This window comes from Fukomys damarensis, unplaced genomic scaffold (assembly GCF_012274545.1).
Source record: "Fukomys damarensis isolate Sample0158 unplaced genomic scaffold, DMR_v1.0_HiC HiC_scaffold_39, whole genome shotgun sequence".
NCBI lineage: Eukaryota > Metazoa > Chordata > Mammalia > Rodentia > Bathyergidae > Fukomys > Fukomys damarensis.
In genome coordinates this window covers 105767158-105789295 of record NW_022900951.1, presented here as the reverse complement: position 1 = coordinate 105789295, position 22138 = coordinate 105767158, and the positions used below count along the sequence as shown (strand labels likewise).

The following is a 22138-nucleotide window of genomic DNA, read 5'->3' as shown; positions in this document are numbered from 1 at the left end:
TTTCTTGAACAAGCCCTAACATTTTCCTGGCTATGTTGCAAGCTCTGCTAAAGGAACATCTGATTATTTTCCAGTGAACTCCTACAACCTAGCTCAGTATCTGGTGCAAAGTAAGTGTTCAATGAATAGTTATCTAATAAATTAAAAATGGTTCTCCTAAGATCAGGATTACATTTTCAGCAATGTTATCACAGGTAAAATTATAATAGCACCTTTTTAAAATATCCTCAAAAGGTCAGGATTCCATTCTGTACACCACTTCTTCCCTTGCTGTATGAACTACAATGATACTTCGCAACAGGTAACTAATCTGGTATAAAAATCCAGTCCTCTGTTTCTAGACAGGGATTAATCTGGAGAGGACTAACAGTACAGATTTCTCCTTTAAACCTTAACTTTAATGGACAAATCTAGTGTCTTCTGATAATGAACTGAAGAGTAGCGTGAAAGTCTGAGCATATCATAGTCCACAGAATACCAAGGGTAGAGAAAAACCTATTCATCATTTTATTAAAGTAATTAACAGTTTATACCCCTAATTTAGAAGGTGACAGAAATATTTCCTATCAGTAGCTCTTCAGTTGGCTCTCAAGTCAGGTGCGTGGAAGAAAAGGCAAACTGTACATGATCTATCAGTGTCAATTTTCATTTGCTGACCTGCTCCTTCCAAAGACAGGAATAAGACTCCTCTGACCCCCACCCCACCCCACCCTGCTGAGTAACACCCAGGGGATTCTCTTTCCCTTTCAAACTTCTGTGTTTAGCCAGGTAGGAAACTATAGGAAATAAAAGTATGGATATCATGTAGAGAACAAACAGTTACCAAGAACTTACTGATGGGACACTGTACTGGAGTGATTAGGAAACCCGAATAAATCTTAGGCAGTGCTTCTCAGTTTTCTCTAGCAGTGGCAGGCAAGGGGTCCAGGCATCAGTATTTTTTAAAGCTCCCCCAAAGATTCTTTGTTTTCTCGAGATTGACAACTACTACCCTAGAAGAACTTCTCATGTCTCTTTGTTTAAATCTTCTGGTATCCAGTTAAATAGCTGAGAAGTAGTTTGGGTAAAAAAAGCCAGTAGGCAAGAAATACAGCAAGATTAGGGAGGTGAAAATCTAAGCGAGTCAGCTGAGGTCACAGAAATAAGGCACTGCAGGTAGCCCGTAACATTTGACCACCCTGAAATACAGGTAAAACTCTTAAAACAAGCTCACCTTTGAGTACTCAGGAATTAAAAACTCTTTATGGTATGACCTAAAAGTCTCCTGCCAACATGAAGGGATAGAAATGCAATCAAACCTTTACCCATTTTGTGAGAAGATTCGTATTACTTTACCTGGAATCCCATCGGTCTGTTTTAGAGTCATACTTGTAAGTAGGGATAAACTTGATTTCTCCTTCGTTGAAGTCAACAAAAGCTCTTTTCTGTGTGCGCTGAATATTTAGCTATAGATAGAAAGAAGTATCATGTAAGCAGGATCATATTATTGTAATATAAATGACAAGAAATTTAACCACTGTTCCCATTTCTAAATATCCAGTTCCATAGCTTTTATAAATGTGAGTACATAAATGAAATGCCCGAATCTTATGAATTAAATCTCTGCATTCCCACAGCATCTAAACTCACCTTTAGATAAGAAGCTCATTATTAGCATATCACTGTTTTTATTGCCATTAGTGGTCATGGGTAAAATGGAACCGTGAAATCTGAATTCGTAAGTACCTTGGAGCTGGGCAGGAACAATCCAACATGATTATAGTAACTTTTAAAAAGCACACAAATGTCAAATGGACGATTCTTGAAGCAAATTTATTAAACTCTTACAAACTGGTGTAAAAGTCATCCTCACTCAAATATTTTTCCAGAGTTACATAAGACTCAAAGTATTCTACTGTACCCATTTGGAGGCAAGAAAGAGGAAAAAGCACAAAGAAATAACCAGCCAACCTCAACGTGAAGGCAGACAGCCAAGAAAGGATCACGACAAAGATCATTCTACTATAAAACTGTTGAATTCTGACCCTGATCAAAATGGCTTTCATAAGAATGTGAAGACATTTGAATCAAGTCAAAATATTTTCTTTCCTCAGGACAAATGAGTCATTTGTAGGAAAACAGATACACCTTGAGAACATAATGTTAACTGAAATAAATCAGCCACACAAGCTTAAGTATCACATGATTTCTCTTATGTAAAAAACCCAAAATATAAAGAGCAAAGCAAAAGATTTAAAATTTTTTTCTTTCCTCAATAAGAAGCATTCACTTTTATGCCAGTATCATGTAGTTCTAGGTATATACCCAGAGAAGATAAATCACCACACAAAAGAGATACCTGTACACTCATGTTTATTGTAAAATTATTCCGCCCAACAATGGATAAAGTGGTAAAGAAAATGCATGGAATATTATTTAGCCATAGTGAAGAATGAAATCCTGTCATTTGCACCATAATCACGGAAGTGGAGCTCACTATGTTAAGAGAAATAAGCCAAATAGTGCATGTTCACACTCCTATGTGGAAGCTAAAAAAAGCAATTTGAACATAAAATAGTGATTACTAAATGCAGGAAAGGGTAGGGGGCTGGTCGGATAAAGAGAGCTGGATTCAATTGGTGCACGTTATATGCATGTGTTGATGTATCACACTGAACACCATTAACATGTACAATTAATACATGCTAATGAAAATAAAATAAAACTGACTTTGAGTGGCTAGTATCTGAATTCTTAAGTAAAAACTCAAGTTACATGCGAGGTTCAAAGGCAAATATATACTACCTCACATATATGGAAATTGGAGCTCCGAATAGCAGGTTTTACTTGAATTTTACAGAATTGATGCTTTTTCCATAGATATTTACATCAACAACTATCTACCAGCTTACTCCAATTTATTAATCAGTTCACATTAGACCATAGCTTTTGCTACTCATTCCAAAAAAAACTTCTTTTCTGTGCTCCCCAATCTCACTCATGGGGCCTCCCTCTTTTACCTCCAAACTGCTGCTCAGTCTGCCAAGCAATAATAGAACAATTTTCACTGCTCCATCTGCCCAACCACATCAGCAGAGCTGAAGGCCCACTTCCTCCAGGAAGTGTTCTCCAATTAGCCCCACCTATTCTCCAGCTCATTCATGCAAACCTCTGAAATCTCTGCTTGATAATAACTTACCGAATAAATATTATATTACCTTTTATCACCAATGTTATCTCCCTTCCTCCCGTCCAAGCACTTAATCAAAGCACTACAAGTCTTGTATTACTCAATACATCAGTAGTCACACTGTTTTTACAAACAATATGATCTTTCTGCCTCTTCCTAGAGTAAGACATGTCTCCCATGCATCTATCTTAAAATCCTAACAATCTTTGCCATGGAAACTTTACTTACCTGGTCAAATTTTAAGAGTCTCTGAAGGTCATTCTTATTAATAAGACTTTTCACCTCATTGGCATCAGGCATGCAAAGTCTATAGTTCAAATCTCCCAACCAAATGACAACACTGAGGATCAAGAAATATATGAACAGAAGTAGTAATAATTAGCATAAAATCAATCAGAGAAGAATGAGGAGAGTAGAAATAGGTAGATTATAAGGATTCATTTATCATTGTCTGACAAGGGGCTTAAAGCAGTAACCCTCTGGGAGCAAGTTATTATCAATACCCCAAGAAACAACAGATCATAAAATAAGTCAGAAAACAGGTACTCCATATATAAAGAACGAAAGAAAGGGAAATACAATGTATCCATGGAATTCAGAAGCCTAGGAATTAATGAACTGAGCAGCATTTAGTTATTTGCTGGACTAACTTCAAAATTTTGCCTGGCTGCTTGCCAGGTCTCTAGGGGGACAGAATCTCAATGTTTTCTGCCACTCTGAGTCCTGAAGTTCTACAGGAGGCTCTCACTAAGGTCTGTCTGGCCTAAATGATGGCTCTCCGAGGCAGGACCCACTAAGAAAATTAGGCCTAGAGCTCTCCACTGTAGCCAACCTGTTTATCTCTGCACAAGAACTATTGTACAAGTTCCAGGCAAGAAGGAGACAAGCAATGCTATGGGATTCTTGCTCCCAATCACAGCATCAGGCCTCAAGATGTGCTCAAGGGGAGATTCTGAAATTACCACATCAAAATGGATTCTCCAGTGAGCTATTACAAGTTTCCAGTGAGTAACTGTACCAATCTCAAATGCAATATGAGATTTTAGAATCCTGAGGAAATAAATTTATGGAACTGCAGGGCAATGCCGTGACCAAAAAGTTCAGCCTTGACTTTGATACTATGAAACAATTCTAGACGGTATGATCAAGAACTATGGTGAATATTTACTTTTTCTTTATTACACTAAAAGACACATTGCCATTATCCCACCGCCATCACCACTACCCAGTACTTCTCCTTGCTTCAAACACATTTATCTCACTGTTCTTGCTGCTTTCTGGGGGCAGTACTGGAAACCCTGTTTTGAAGGTCTTTAGTTACACCGCTGTGGTTGCCTTGATGTCCTGAGTTGATTCTAAATGTTTGCCTTTCATGGTAATTTTGACTTTGTGGAAGAGCCAGAAGTCGTACAATGTCAGACCAGGTGAATGAAGTGGATGAGGACACATCATTATGTTTTTATGCACCCGCCTTTCTACTGGATGGCACCTGGAGCATTCACCCTATTTTTTACCATACCGCGTTACATCACTCGTGAAAGAGGACTTCCGGAACTGCTTCAGGAAGTGGGAAGAATGATGGGATAAGTGTACTGGAAGCAAGGGGGAATATACTGAGGAGAATTAATAACCATGTGTCTTTTACTGTAAGAATTTAAAAATTTACACATACACTGTATATTTTAATCATTCCTTGTATGTGACCTTAATTACTGAGACAATAAACAAACACTCCAATATCACTATCCTTCCCTACTCTTTATTTGATCACCCTGCCGATTTTAATATCTCTAAATTATCTTTTGCTTTCCTACAATTCCCATCTCAAACTCTTTACTCTAAACAGCCTGTCAGAATTTCAATGACCAAGATTAATATCTTTATAAATCATCACTATCACCACTCAATCTGTTCCTCAATGGATTTCTACTTCTATCCTTATTAAGTCTGATTCTTCACTGATCTTCACTGATCTCTGCCATCCCCTATTTTTAATAACCACAGCCAAAGAGTAATGTAAATCTGCATGCACTGGCATGGAAACAGATCTATAATAAACAGGACAATGATCTTATACAACAAGTATGTGTGAATTTGTACATGCATACTATCTAGAACAGCACTTTTTAATGGAATTATAATGCATGTCACAATATACTTTTAAATTTTCTAGTAGCTGCATTTAAAAAGTAAAAGAAACAAGTGAAAACCATCACTAAATTTCACTTAACCCAATATATCCTAATTGTTATTTTGACAAGTGATCAACATTTAAAAATTGAGATGTTCAGACAGCTGACTATGGACTAAAATGTGAGCCAAAATAAACCCCTTTTCCTTTAAACAAATTGAGATATTCTATATTTCCCCCTTAGTCTTTGAAATCCAAGATACTTCTTATGCTTAGTGCATATCTCAATTTGGACTAGCCACTTTTTCAAGTGCACAACAGCCACATATGGCCAGTGGCTGTCATACTGGACAGTACAGATCTAGGATACACATCCAACTGTTAAGGACAGGCTGGGGAAAGCAGAGGAGAAATAGTGAAGGTTTTTTTCTGTTAATCTTATCTTTTATTAAATTTACAATGAACATTTCTAATTTACAGTAAAAACCAAGAACTGATTCCAACTGACAGACCCTTTTGGCATTACTCTATACACTTCATTAATACAACTAATATATATATATTTTTTTGGTTTTTTGAGACAGGGTCTCACTATGTAGTTGAGACTGCCCTGGAACTCACTATGCAGCCCAGGCTGGTCTCAAGCTCACAGTGATCCTCTTGCCTCAGCCTCCCAAGCGTTGGGATTACAGGCGTGTGCCACCACGCCTAGCAATACAACTAATCTTTCTTCTGTTGTCAAATCGAATTTCTCAATGAGTCTGCTATTCCTAAAATACCTCTTCTTTGTGCCCCCAGTCTCTGAATGACAATCTCTCCTTCCTCACAGTTCTAGAGTTTCTCACCATTTTATGCTCACTATTCAAAGGCCATAGGAGAATCACTCACTCATGTTTCATGATGTTCAGTTGCGGTAGGGGCTGCCTGGGGACTACAAAACTCATTCTCGCACAGATGTCCTTGTAATCTTGATTCCTTCTTTCAAAATCTTCTACGTGGGCAGCCAGGTGGGAATTGACAATGCAGAAGGTAGTGTTGTGAAACACAAATCTCACAGCTACCCCACCTTTGTTTCCCTGTAAGCAAGTATAATTATTCCCAGTTAGTTCCACATAACCATCAATTTAATTTCACATGACCACAAATAATAGTCCAGTTATTTCCAAAGTAACTCACCATTTTCCCCATGATCCCAGTTCCAACTGTTTCTGTAGCAACATCACGAATATACCGATATTGATCCTTTCTGGCAAATATAAGGAGCATCATCCCAACAAGGCGGACTAGTTGAACCTATGAGTTTCAGAGAGTTACAAAGGGTGATATCACTCCTTGCCACATATTTAACTTCCTAGAACTGATTTTTCTACCAAAATGACATAGCAATGCTCAAATCTAAATCCAGTGGACCCCAGAAATACAAAACCAAAATTCTCATGGGGGGAAGCTCTAATGTGGCTCTGACCAACAGAGTTAAAAGTACACAAATCCAAATCTATTTTTTCTGCCAATCAAGAGGACATTAAAAGTTCAAATAACAGGGCAAAAGCACTATGCCCAGGTGTTCCTTTTGTTATTCTTTCCTAGTTTCTGGTTTCTAATTTTCTAAGAAATTTGTCAACAGCAATCCCTTTTTACTTTGATTATTTTTAATATGTGATCTAGAACTAGAAATAGACTTGATATATATACTAATCAGAAACCTATATGGGAGAAATAATATCTTCAGGAGTTACATTACCGACCTTAACTGTTAAAAGATTTAAAGGAAAATCATTCAGATTACTCCTTTTATTTTTATTTTTTGATTTTTTTCAGCTTTAATTGAGTTTATTGGTACATTTTAGGGATACAGTACAGTTACATTCATTGTTGGGATCTTGTACCTCTACATGACAAGTCTTGATTCTCATTTTTTCCCTTACCCCTGCCCTCCCTTCACCCCCTCTTCCCTTCCCCATCTACAAACACTTTATTTTCATCTTTTCATTATCTCACATTTTTTTCTTTTCCTTTATTACCCTTCCCCTACCCATCCCACCTTCCCTACACCTTTAGCTCCTTCCCATTTCTAAATGTCAGTAATCTTATTAGGATCTTATGCATTATTGCAGATTATTCACACCAGGGAAACTATTCGGTATTTACACGTCCGATTACTCCTTTTAAAGAGCTTAATATGGCAGCCCTGTCATGAAAATAACTCGAGTAGCTAAATGCCTCTGACACATGACATCTAAAGACCAACAAATTGAGCTGGGTGTTGTGGCTCATGTCTGTAATCCCAGTACTCAGGAGGCTGAGGCAGGAGGATCACTGGGAGTTTGAGGTCAGCCTGAGCTACATAGTGAGTCCAAGGCCAACCTGAACTACACAGTGAGACCCTGTCTCAAAAAACCAAGAAACTAACAAAACAAAACAAAAAAAGCCAACAAATTGGACCATCTTGCTAAAGTCAACTCTACTCTTGACCTATAATCAAGTTTAGAACTTAAATTCCATCAGACCTTCTATTCTCATTCTAATTTTAAACCATACCCTATGTACTCACATGCTTCACACTGCTTTTGTGTAAAACATCTAATTTTGACCATTTCAGGGAACAATTTCAATCTAGAACTTTTATTGCACAAATCAGTTACCCTATATATAATTATTTTGCATTAATTAATGACAGGAGTACAGTTTTTTTCTCCTACAAGCTAATCAACTGAACTATAGGATCAGAAAACTTAGGGAATTTTTTTTCCTAGGAAATAAGTACGAAGGATTAGTCTGCCCTATCCCAGTATTACACATACGGAAAATTCAATTAAACCATTCTTTTGGAACGAGTTACAAATAATGGAATAACTTCCAGTGAGTTCTATTTAGTCATATACTAAAAAAAATTAAATGTGGCTTACTTTCTTATACTTGGCTTTGGAATGCAAACCCTTCTCGACAGCCATGGACCATTCTTGTTCTTTTACAGATTCAAAGTAGAAAAAGGCTTCTGTGCTCAGGTCTAGCTCTTGGAATCTAAGAGGAAAACAAAACACATATGGGATCTATACACATGCCGTAATTATCTCTTGCTGCCTCCTGTCCCATCTGCTGAGATACTAGACCAAAAAAAAAAAAAAGAAAGGAAGAATTAGGAGAGAGATTAAATTGTATGGAACTGCTCTGTTGACCTAGGTTATCAGTAAGGACAAGTAGTTTTCTAAAGAATCCCACCAGTATATTCATAGGTAATACAAAAGATAAAAACCTCTTATAATGTTGAATAGTACAGCTTTGCTCTTATGACCTAGGGATATTCACTCTTAGAACGGACTGCAAGTCTCAGTTTGTATGAAAAGTATAGTTTTTTGTGGGTTTTGAAAGCACTAGATGCTTCCTTATACCATGTTGGATATCTGTTCCATTCTGATCTTACAAATTTGACCCACAAATTAACTTTTATAAATAGTCCATGGTGGTCTCTAAGCAGTTTTTTTTTAAGAAGAAAGGCAAAATGTCATGTAAACTAACACCAAACATAAAGCCAAAAGAAGTTCAAGAAGTGTTACCCAATGCAGTAGATATCAGGGGGATTCGGATCACAGTTGAGCCAAGGTTCTAATCCACTATCTGGAGATTGGCCATTCACATTCCAAGTTCCAACGAAAAATCTAACATGTAACATCAAAAAATAATTTGAAAACAAAGACCAAGTATAAACAGAAGTCTTGTCATTTCTACACAAGGGATTGTTCATAAGAAGCCCCCACAATTCTTCAAAGTATTTTGACATATACATAAGAAATTTACTTGTAGTACACAGACAGTGGGCTCTTTTTCTCTCAGTTATACATTAAGTGAACCACAGAAAGGAACCAAGTCTCTATTTAAAAAACACAAAGTGAATTGTTTTACCACATTCCCATCCAATTCAACTCCAAACTCATACTTGAAGGTAGAGCTTATAAATGGAAAGAGTTATCTTCATGCTGCAAGCTAGACTAATATGGATAGTTGTTCAAGTAAGGAGCCAGAGTTGAATCCAAAAACTCACCTCCCGAAGGATTACAAGGACATTTGTGTAGGAAATTTTGATGTGGCAGATATAGTACTAAGGGAGATAGCAGAAGGGAAAATTCATGACTGTTTTAACTGTTTGCATACAAATATAACCATCTTGTGGAATATGAGGAACCAGAGGAACTAGGGACACAGTTATGACTGAATTAGAATAAAGGAAGCATGACGGGATAGCAGATGGGACTGGAATCTTGGAATAAAAGGGTATATTCTGATAATAAATAACAAAGAAAAATGTTGTCATATCACACACTGGGGATGCATGTCACACCACATCACAGTCCCCATATACTACATATACCAGGTCTGGAAAAGAGCATATTAGCAAATAAAGGGGAAATGAAAAATGGGGGGGGGGGGGGAGGGAGAGAGAGAGAAAATCCAAAACAGACCTTCAAATCAAGAGGATTGGATGAAACTTTCTTTAGTTAACTTATCAAACTAAGTAAGTTAAGATTTAGTCATAATGGTGGACCTTAATTTTCCCATATTGCCTGGAAGAAATTTCAGATGGCCAGACAGTTAAACACACTTTCATATGGAATGTACTAGGGATAATTCTCTCGTGTATGTGAGCTTGATTTAGTTTCCTAAGAGCAGACAGAAACATTAGTAGGAACGGGGTGCTATTAGTAGTTAGAAAACTCCAGGGGATAGTGTAAGATCTTCATTATTTTCGATTTGCATGCTGTTGAGCAGCGCAAAGACAAGGGCTTGCATCAGATGACTATTCCTTTTGTGATTATACTTTGATTCTTATTTTATTTATTTATTTATTTATCTTTGAGTTTGGGCCTTACTATGTAGTTCAGGCTGGTTTTGAACTCACTATGTAGTTCAGGCTGGCCTTGAACTCATGGCGATCCTCCTGTCTCAGTGTCTGGCGTGCTGCGATTACAGGCCTATGCCACCACGCCCAGTTATGCTTTGACTCTTAATGAAGCTAATACCTTAAATATAAAAACGTCATTGTCTGTTATACATAATTTTTTAGATTCAGGAAGGAGAAAAGAGACTAACTTGAAATTCTGAATGTTGACATATTCTTTCTCACGCTTTGCCAGGATATGTTTGATGAGACCCTCTCGTGTTCCAGACTGAGTATTTGGCACAAAGAGCTTCCGCATGGTGTTGGTCACTTTAGGCTGTTCCTTATTAGAAGTTTCTTTTTCACGTGGAAGCCTAGCAAGGAAAGGACAAATTCAAGGATAAATTCCTAAAATATAAGTCTCCTACAGGGAAAATAGTTTGCAATACAGGACTTACATTCTATTCACAGATGGAGGTGGTGGAGGGGGTTCCCGGTGGATCCCTGTAGGCTGATTTTGTGAATTTATTTTCTTGTCCAAATTCATAGATGAAAAATTATCCTCAAATCCAAGAAGCCCTGAAGGACAGAGAACCCACAGTCAAAGAGGGAGAAAATCTAACATTCAACATAGCCAGGGTGGTCAGGACTTAGATTTGATCATGATTCGCTTGGCAGTATTACCAAACAGAAAGGTACTATAAGGGTAGTAATTACTTAGATTAGGGGAAGAAGCACATTCATGCCTGCAGCACTGAACACTAACGAGTTTACAGTAATCTGGAATCTGACTAAGAGTAGCTGGTATTTATTAAAGACTTAGCACAATGCATGGTTGACAGTAAGGCATTATATCATTATTTCCCATAATAATCACAAAAACCTCAAGAGGTAGGTATTATTAAAATGTCCCCATGCAGCAGAAAAAGAATAGAAGTTCGGAGTTGTTGGGTAACTTGGCCAAGATCATATAACTAGTGAGCCCCAGACTTGAGATTCAAATCCAGGCTGTTTGGCTCTGGACTCTACTTTTTACCATTTTGCTAAGCTGGTTCCTGAAAAGCTGTTATACTACAGAGAGGATAAAGAGTGAACCTAAGTCAGTGGCTATGGACTCTGTAAAGCCACTCCACAGGAGATTGTATCTGACTTTGGCTTTAATCCACATCATCTCATCTGGCCTAATAAAATTTACTGAGTTTAAAATGATCACAGTAACCACTGACAAGAGTCCTTTCAGTACCTGAAAAAACAGAAGGTTTGTCCTTGGTGTCTAATTTCTGATACCAGCTGGATGAGTCTTTCTGCTCTGGAACAAGATGCTGTGACTGAGCTGGAAAGATAAGAGTCATGGTCAGAAACTGTGGAACCTGGCACGGAATGGAATTCACCATAACCAAAAGCCATTCATTTAATACTTCTTAAATGCAAGGGCCAGCAGTATTCTTGAAAACAGTGGAAGAGATGAAGAAAATAAGGGCAGCTTTGGGGTCATCTGGGGGTAAGAGGAGGATTATAGTCTGAGGTAAACTGCAGGGCATGCATTAAACATTCTGGAAATTGGCTCAGTGCCCTTAAAGCTGGACAGACTTGCTCTCTATCTAACCTTATCCACAGGTATATTTCTGAAGAAAAATATCAGCTATCAGGGCCCAGGGGGTGAGGTGATTTGCTAATTTCTGAATCAGTATGTTAGAATTTTACTTCCACTGAAAGAGTAGAAGAAAACTGTTGAGTCTTGAGTTACCTTCCTGAGCAGCAAGGACCTCTGAGAGGAACTTCAGACAGTGCTCCTCATCAGGGATTTCAAAACGGCGCTCTCTACTCCAGTCCCCCTGAACTCGAATTTTGCAGCCACCTAAAAAGAAATGAAATCCATGAATGTATATCTATGGGATGCAATGTTTTATTGGAATCATATTCTCCATGTAGCAGGTTATGAGAAGGTCCAGACCACAAGTATTCTAGTACTCTCATAGAGGACTCAGGCGGACAAGAATAAGGCATTTGGTACGGTGGTGGCAGAAAGGGGGTAAAGCAGAAAGGGAACCCTAAGGGAAGATAGAAGTATTAGGACTGATAACTTGTGTCAATAAGCAGCCTGATCTAGTGATAGACATACTACATACTATAAAGTTGGTTTCCTGTGTTCTCATCTATCTCTCAGATGTCAATGCAGGGACCTCCAAATTCCAGCAAAAGATACAATTCTCCAGTCACACCCCTCTTATCCTCAGGCTGTAATTCGCTACCATTTTAAATCCAGATCACAGAGTAAGAGTATGTGAAACATGAAGGGAATAAAGGAAGTAGCATGGTTGTTCCTGAGTTCAGATTAAATTTATAAATGAAAAAAGAAAATAGTGAGATTGAAGTACCCGGATAAGCACCTAAACTTCATGACCTCACGTGAAAAATGTAGGCCTGGAATAAACTTGCAAGAGCAATGTAGTGATCCATGTCCAAGGCAGGTTTGGTTCAAGAACAGCCAATTGAAAAATACCAGAATTAGGAGCAAAGTTACCTAGGGTTTTAATGTTTTACAAGTATAATATACTGTCTCTCCTTTTCTGATGCCCCACAGTTACCGTATTAATCAACTCTTTGGATATGGTGGTTTAGGAAATCAATGTATTTATTTATATTCCTATTCCAACTGATTATATATGTTGCTTTTCCTTGCCCCTGGAAACTATAAGCTCCGTAAGGGGTGCTTGCAAGAGGCAAGTTACACATACAGGTCTCCTAATATTTTCCGTGGTCTAGGTGACCAATTGTCTTGGAGTTGCAGTCATAGGCTTCCTACAACTCAAAACTTTCAACACTGACACTGAAAAAGCCCCAGATAAACCAGTCCTGTATTGACTGGTCACTTTCCTGGTGACATCCTTGTCAGACTTCACAGAATCACTTAATAAATGACTGTTGAGGTACACTCTTCCACACTTGAGAAAGTGAAATGAACATTCTAGTTTCCTTATAGTGGACATCTACTTCTGTACCCCTGGCTCTCTTTTTGTCCTTTGCATTTTTTGTTGTTTGTATCTTTATAGAACAAATTACAGAAAGGAAAATAACATTACTGATCAGAAGAAAAGATTCAAATGGAGGAAAAAAAAACATGTGAAAGCAGGCAACCAAGTAGATCAGAGATAAGAATGAATGAGGGTACCAAGGGTAAGGATGAAAACAAAGGAGAGAAACTGAATAAAGTGTCAATTAGGCATGGGAAAGCAGTCTGAAAGATACAGGGCAAAACTCCTTCAGGGCATAACAAACCCTCCCTTTCTCAGATAATTTATATAACTTATATTTGAAGTAGTTAAACAGGAGCAGTTTCAATCTGATAGAAATTTAGAACATGAACATGTATTCTTTATCCCACAATCTGGAAAGATACATTTTAGCAAACATAAAACTGGCCCATTTAATAGCTAGAAAATTCTGGAAATTACTTAGAAAATAACATTGGATGTGCTTTCCCCATGTTGCTTGGAAAAGTGGACACATTTTCCCAACCTTCTATTCTCCTCCCTACCAAACCCTTTGACTTTCTGTGATCAGCAACACTATTGCATTCTCCATTTCATTGGAACATTTCCCTGTACCTCTCAGTAGTTCTCACGTATGGATGCAATACAATCACCAGAGGCACTTTTTAAAAATACTGACATCTGAGCTCTATCCCAAAGCAATTAAAGCAGAATCTCCATGGGTGAAGCCAAGGCACTGGTAGCTTTTGGGGGGGGGGTACCGGGGATGAACTCAGTTTCTTGAGCTTGCAAGGCAGGCGGCAGAACCACTGAGCTAAATCCCCAGCCCTGGTAGCTTTTGAAATACTCCCCAGGCAATTCTAGTATGCAGTCCAGCATGAAAATCAGTCAACTGCAAACTGACTGGTGAGTCCCTGTAAGAGGCACTTCCCTTGCAGTCCTCTTAATGGAGGCTATTTTCTCACATCTGACAGCATTTATGTTTTGAGACCCCACCCATCCCATCTTTTTGGCAGTATTGTACCGGGGACTGAACCCAGGGGCACTGTAACACTGAGCTAGTCTCAACCCTTTTTATTTTCATTTTGAGACAGTTTTCCTAAGTTGCTTAAACCACCAGGAACTTGCGATCCTGTTGCCTCACCCTCCTGAGTACCTGGGATTACACAAGTGTGCCATTGTGCCCGAGAGAGAGAGAGAGAGAGAGAGAGAGAGAGAGAGAGAGAGAGAGAACTCTGTGTTGCCCAGGCTGGTGCCAAACTCCTAGGATCAAGAAATTCTCCTGTCTCAGTGTTTTGAGTGCTAGGACAACAGGAGCACCACGATGCCTGGCTTATACCTGATAGAATTTAAGGTTGGTGACCATCCTTGTTCTAATACCACTTCTAGACAATTCTCTCCCCTCCCCTCTCAGGAAAAAAAATTTGCTCCTTTGAGGTTTACCCATAGGTCCATACCATCTTCTTCCTTTTCTTTTTCTATGAGACAATCTACCATCCTTCTAGAAACCAGAAACCTCACAATCAGGATTCAATACCTAACACATAAGGCTTCCTTTGCACTCAAACTCTGCCATCATTTTTGGTCCTTTAAAATTACTACAGAAAACCCAATCAACACTTTCACCTTTCTCATCCAATGACTTTTGCACTTTACCTCAGTGACCACTTAACTTGGTCCCTACTAGGACTCTCGGTCATATCCTGCAGTTGTTTTCATCATAGAAACACCACCACCTCACAAACCTCTAATTCAAACATCTCACACTGACCTATTATCCTAACTTACTTGTTCATTATCTCTGTTGTAATCATTCCTTTACCTCATGGGAACCTCCAGCCCATTGATTCCTCCACTTTCTCATTATCCATCAGCTCCCTCCTGCTTTCACTTCCCCTTTTCTCAGACAGATGCCACATTTACACTCTTGAAAAAAAAAACAAAACACAACTGCTTCACCGCTGGTCTCCCATGGTACCTACTTGGTTAAATTCCAACAATCAGAAATCCAACTAATTGCCTTTTCTATACTTATAGTACCTGAGCAAGCAGAAGATGTGTTTTCACACACACACACGCACACACACACACACACACACACACACAGAGAATGAATTTGCTATCACTATAAAGTCTTCCTTGTCAACCTCAACTAAGCCCGCTATCCTAAGAAGCAATCAGTTTCCATGATTGACAAGTTTCCTACTATTGGAAGAACTATTTTGATACTTTCTCATTTGTAGTCTTGTTTCTCAGACATTGGATCCATCTCTTTTCATGCCCTCTTGTTCCAAGCAGACTGCTTTGCCTCATACTTCAGAGATAAATGAAGCAATTGCATGGAAACCTACTTGTATTTGTTCCCATCTTCTTTTTCCCCCATGTGATACAAAGAAGATTCCTCTTATCAAGACCATCTTCACTTTGAATTCCTCCAGTCCTCTCAGCAATCTTATACTTATAACCACTCCTGAGAAAGACCCTCACACCTTTAAAATCTCTTTCACAGGCTCCTACACATTAGGATGAAACCATATTCCAAACCTTTCCCATTTGAAAAATGAACACCTTCCTGAACCCCATATATCCCTCCAACTCTAGTCCACATCTGTAATCTCCTTTACCACCACAGTCAAGCTTCTTTAAAAGACACAGTCACTTCCTGCTCTTCTCCCATCTTTCTTTTCGTTCCAGGAAGACTTCTACGCTCACCACCCTTATAATTGCTTTAAGGTCACCAACAACCTTCATACTGGTAAATACAATGGATACTCTTTAACCACTGTATTAAAACTATCAGTAGAAACCAGAAGTTGATCACTGCTTAGAATAATCTCTCTCAAAGGCTTCTATGATACTCTACTCATCTAATTTGTCCGTGTTCACTAAGTTTTAAGGCCCCTTGAGGTATCTCTTTTTTCATCTAACCTTTAAGAATTAAGAGTTCTTTGAGTTCAATCCTAAATCATTTTTATTCTATAGCAGCATTGTTCATTAGGAATTTCTGTAAAGATGGGCATGTTCTACAGATGTGTCATCCAGTATGGTAACCAAAAGCCATATGTGGCTAATGAACACTTTGAAATGTGAGTCCTGCAACTAAGGAACTGAATTTCTAATTTTATTTTAATTAATATAAAGAGACTCATGTAGCTAGAGGCTGCTGCATTAGATAGCAGAACTATATCCGCAATCACATTATGTCTCATGGTTTTAAATCTAATTTATATGCCAGTGGCCCAAACCTTTTTTCTAAACTTCAGTTGCCAACTTATTATCTACACTCAAGTGTCTCAAAGAAATCCCCATACACCTAAAACCCAGTGCCTGATACTCTCTCAAAGGAAAACTCATTCCTTTGGCAAGGTATTTATGCAATAGTACCATCATCCACATTCATGTCAGAAATCTAGTATTCTTGATACTTCTCTTCCTTTCAGTCCCTATATCCAGACCAACTCCTACTGTTTTTATTTACCTCTACATATATCTCAAATTTGTCCACTTCTCCCCATTTCTATTATCACCATACAGATATTATTGAAACAGCTTCCTAACTAGTCTTCCTGCTTCCATGAAAATGATAATACCTCAGCATAAAGTCTTTCATTCTCTTCTACTTTTTAAAAATATAATACCATGGCTTACAAGATTCTATTGGATCTGGTCCTAGCCTGTCTTGCTTTGGTGCTCAAGCTCTTTTACATGTACCCTGGTGTTCTTTTATTGCACAGTCAAAATAATTCTCAACTTGGAGCTTGTAATTACTTTCGCTGAAATACTCTTCTCTCTTCTGCCTTCAACTGTCTCTTATTTATACCCCGAATGTTAACTTTAATGCCACTTCTTCAAAGAGGCCTTCCCTCACCACCTTGCCTAACTTAGTTACTGCTCATAAACTTTTGTGCTAATTCTTGATAGTATTTATCAAAACTGCATTTATGTATTTGTACCTTATCAGATTAAAGTCTGTTTCCTACATTACAATCCATAAAGTACCAAAAGTGCATTAATTTCTGCTATAACCCTAGAACCTAGCATAGTATCTGGCATATGAATTAATGAACTGTAGGCATCTATGTAGCTCTTATACCAAATGGTACAGAAGCAAGAATCAAAGCAAGAGCAGCAACATTAACTATGCTGCTCCTCTAATGATCTTCAGTGTTTCCAACCATACCTGACAAATAGGAGGCACTCAACAATTATTTGTTGAATAATAAATGAATTAGGGAAAGTGATATAAAGAAATTAGTGTTCTATAGTCTATCAATAAGTCAGAAAAATATAAGGAAAAAATATAACTATCTTCATAAATAACAAAAAGACATTTAACAAAATTCAGTGTAAAATCATGATTTCAATGAACACACAAATGTGAATAAATGCAGTTTCTTAACGTGGTTTTTGAAAAATTTTTAAAAATATCTATCTAAACAACAGGCACACATGTCCTTAACTATACCCTGAGGCATTCTCACTGAAATCAGGAACCAAGGATCATCATAATCATTTAATACTGGTCCCAAAATTTCCATGGGTATAATGATACATGAAGCAAAACTAATAGATATTAAGAGACAAAATTATTATTTGCAGATAAGCAAGGTAGCCTACCAAAATGAAAGAATAAAATGGCAAAAACTACTAAAATAAATTGCAATGAAGTAGTTAGATAAAATATAAATATAAATACTCATTCACTGTTCTGTACAGTAGTATAATAAGCAATTGGAAGATAAAATTAAACTCACAATAAAGGCAAATATAATCCACCATAAAATTATTAACCTAAAAATGACATAAATGAAAAACTGCAAAATTTTACAGCACAGAGTTTATAAGAGGGATCTTTAAGGAAGGCTTGATAGATAGATGTACCATGTGCCTTGACAGTTATTTAATTTCATAAAGAAATTAATTTAATAAAATTTGGCATGTAGCTTTAGTGAAATATTGGTTCCTCAAAAAATATTTTAAAATAAGTTTAAATCACAAAGGAAAAATGTCATAATATATATTAAATGAAAATGCAAGATAAAAAATATATACAAAGGGCTGAAAGTACAGCTCAGTGGTAAAACATATGCTTAGCACATAAGGCCATGGGTTCAATTTCCCAACCCCCTGCCCCGACAAAACACACACACACACCCAACAACCCCCCATCCACAAAAACAACAAAAACGCTATATAAGGATCTCAATTACATAAAGATATAAATAAAAGACTAGAAGAAAATATATGAAGTTGTTAGCCACAGCAGTGATCTCTACAAGAGTAATTTTAATTTGATACTTTAAATTTTTCTGACTTTATAAATTATACATAAGTATTAACTCTATAATCAGACACTTTTTTGTGGTACTGGGGACAGAGCTCAGGGCTTTGAGCATACTAGGCAAGCGCACTGCCACTGAGCTACATCTCCACTCCATAACACTAAAATTAAAAAAAATTATTTAAAAAGTGCTTAATACCAATATTCATATAGTGCGAAAATACATGTTTACACTAAAGTCAGGCCTGCCTGATAAGCCTAGGGTTCCCTTCCAACAACATATTGTATGTTCTATAGATTTATGTATGAAATGCATTACTAAATAAGGAGAGATAACAAAGGATTTTATAAATGGTCACTCAACTATTTCCTCTCATGATTCAGTAAGTTAAAAACATGACTAACTTCTATATAGGCAAAATGATAATAAAACTTATACACAGATTCAGTGTGTATAAGAGAAAAGGCTCTGCTCAGTTTAACTTTTCAACTTTGGATTGAATAGCTTTTTACATGAAGAACTGAACATTTCAGTATCTTATTTCAACAGTGATGTCAGTTATTGCAGAATTCTTTTCCTTTCTTTTAGTTTTTGTCTTCTTCTGTCTAAGCTCAGTAAGACAAAGATATTGAGTTATTTTCTCTCTTAGGTATCTGCAACAGAAGCCAGCAGCTAGATTAGCACTTCAGGAGCAGTTCTTAGGATTTTAAAATCAATAATTAAAGAAAAGGACAATAAAACCCAAACTAGAAAAAGCCAACATAAACCATTCATAACAAATTAATAGTGCCAAGGGGAAGGACTGCATCTAAACATAATTATGTACAACCAGCAGCCCCAAGGTAAGTGCCAAATCTCACTCATCTAAGCGCTCAACCAAGAGATAAGGCAATCCGATTTAGATTCATGTGGTCAGATACTCTTTTCCATAGCAACCACACAGTAGTCACAGTAGCAGCCAAGTGCCCATTTTCTCCTCTGCATAACACAGTACAATTAGATGATAAAGAACAGCTTGCACAGAAAGTCAATGATTTGTTTCAAACAGATAAAAATGAAAGAACAGAAACAGTGAAACAAAAGATCATGTTCCCTTTGATAGAGACGAAGATTAAATAAAAGATCAAAACTATCTTTAAAAGGAAAAAGAATGCCTGCACGACCAGGCAGCCTCCTAAAATAAGGTGATAAACAACTGAAAACATTATGATTTACTATGAAAAAATAAAAACAGAAAAAAGCATAAAACATCAGTTAAAAAACATCAAAAAACACACCTCTAAACCTTAAGTGCTTTAAACATTTTACTAACCCTTCATACAGTTATCAGTTCCACAGCAATTATTTAACTGACAGGAATAATAATGATGGTTCAAAGTTCAGCATTAGAAAAATAGATATTTTCAATTTTTACCAAGGTTCTTACCAACTACCTGCTTTTTCTTAGGCTTAGCCTAAATATTTATGGACAATGTTCATTTGTATGGCTGCCTTATGAAAATGGAAATTACAGTAGATGGTAAAATACAAAATGAATAAACTGAGTATTCATGTAAATACTTGTTGAATGAAACTCCATTCAGAAAGATACTCACTATTTGAAGCAATGTCAATCAAAAGAGTTTCTTCTGCTTCTGAAAGGAAAAAAAAAAGAGAGAACAGGATGAGGGAAATGAAAACTATTAGTTACAACCAAAAGAAGTACATATTTTTTTGAGATAGGGTCTCTCTCTGTAATTCAGGCTGCCCTTAAACTGGTGGCAATCCTCCTGCCTTAGCCTTCTGAGTGCTGGGATTACAGGTGCACACCACCACGCCCAGCTCAACAACTAATTCTTTCAGTCACGACTACTCCTTGGTTTTAGAACACATTTAAAAATTCTTTGTTTTTTGTTTAGCATTTTTTTTAAAAAAAGGATTTTAGTAGTGCTAGTTCTAAAGACTATGAGCAACTCAACTTAGAGAACAATAAACTGAACAAGTAAGCAAATGGAACGCCTCAAAGTAAATCAAGGAACTACAAACAGCAGGGAACATAACAACATGTTAATTCAAGTGCAGGCAAGTTAATTCCCCTCAACTACAACATACTGATATAATATAATCTAACTGTGTCCTTTAGATACTTCTTACAGCAAGCCAAGGAAGTGACCAGGAATGCCCAGAGGTGAATTACTTTCTCAACTCAGATCTAGACTGAAAATTTCCCATTGATCTCATTACCTCTACCCCATCCTGTACCATAGCAGAGTAGCAGAGTATATCTGAAATTCTTTGCCTTCTGGCTTCAATTAACACCTGTGAGCCCAAGATCTATCACAACCAACAAGATGCATAAAACATACTTTTATGTTTCAATGCAGCACTAGTCACAATAGTGAATGTATAGAATCAACCAAGGTGTCACAGAGGGATGTTATGGATAAAGAAAAATGTATACTACATAACAATGAAATTTTACTTATCCATAAAAAGAACTCTATCTTGTCATTTGTGGCAACATAGATGGAGCTAGAGGTCATTATATTAAGTGAAACAAGCCTAGCACAAGAGGACAAATACCACACATTCTCACTTATGTGTAGGAGCCAAAATGTTGATCTCATAGAAGTACACAGAACAGTGGTCACTATAGGCTAGGAAGGGTAGGGGGAAGAGAGGATAGAGAGAGGTTGGATAACAGGTACCAAAGTACAGTTGTAGTGCTCTACAGCATACCACGGTGACCATAGTTTACAATAATTTACCATAAAACTTAAACTATAAGTTTAAAAGTTCCCAGCACAAAAATGCTAATTACTCTTATTTGATCATTATACAATGTATACATGTGAATTATCATACTGTATCTCACAAAATATTTACAATTGTGTCAATGAAAAAAAGAAACAGTTTGCAAGTCCACAGTCCTCTTTTTTCTTGATGTCTTTTCTAGACTTCCTTTCTTGTCCCCAGTTTAATTTGTAGATGTCAGGTATTTTGTTCCTAGACCCAATCTACCTTTTCCTCTCTGATTTCTGTAGGTTTGACCAACAGCTCCTGCTCTCTTGGCCAAATGAATCCTGGGTACTTACTTCTTAGGATGGTGTAGTCTCAAACTTTTCTAGCTCCCTCACAAGACTGGATAGTATATTTGACTCCATTATTCAGGTAGAACAGAAGCAAATGGTAAGGAACAAAGCTGCCTAATATTAGAATGTATCTCAATACTATTACTAGTATGGTGAACTAAACAGGATATCAGGATATAAGTATTATACATTCACCACTATTATTTAGTATCATTTAATTCTATAAAACCTGAGCATTTGCAGACAGTTTTCCAAATAGATGCACAGGTCTGGAAACAGAAAGGAAGGGAAAACTCAAAGATGTTAACTTTTCATTTTGTCAGAGAAGTGCAGAGTGTGCATGCACAAATTTTCAGGGTCCTAAGAAGCAACTCTACAACCTAACAATTGACTATTTCTTACTAAAAATAATACTAAGAGAAACAGGGTGAGAGAGACTCTAGAACTAGTAAAAAAAAGTTAAAAAGCTAATAAGATACTAATTTTAAGGTATATCCTTTGGCTTTTCCGTTTTGTGTAGGGCTACAACTTGAAAAGCAAGGTGACCACAGCAAATTTATTATGTTATGCAGGTGTTTTGTTTAATACATCTGTCTTACATGCAGGTATCATCATATAT

The 22138-nt window shown here is 37.1% G+C and overlaps 1 protein-coding gene across 4 annotated transcripts in view; it reads right to left on the bottom strand.

The window, feature by feature from the left end:
- Ocrl (OCRL inositol polyphosphate-5-phosphatase) overlaps positions 1–22138 on the bottom strand; it is a 53507-nt gene that overhangs the window by 23096 nt on the left and 8273 nt on the right. For all 4 annotated transcript variants that reach the window (XM_033760216.1, XM_033760217.1, XM_033760219.1 and 1 more), the window contains exons 3-13: positions 20044–20082; positions 11921–12031; positions 11417–11506; positions 10632–10752; positions 10386–10547; positions 8855–8956; positions 8207–8321; positions 6477–6593; positions 6189–6376; positions 3398–3509; positions 1336–1445 (exon numbers count right to left, since the gene is read on the bottom strand). In XM_033760216.1, coding sequence (XP_033616107.1) covers positions 1336–1445; positions 3398–3509; positions 6189–6376; positions 6477–6593; positions 8207–8321; positions 8855–8956; positions 10386–10547; positions 10632–10752; positions 11417–11506; positions 11921–12031; positions 20044–20082 — 1267 coding nt within the window. The remainder of the gene's footprint in view (positions 1–1335; positions 1446–3397; positions 3510–6188; positions 6377–6476; positions 6594–8206; positions 8322–8854; positions 8957–10385; positions 10548–10631; positions 10753–11416; positions 11507–11920; positions 12032–20043; positions 20083–22138) is intronic.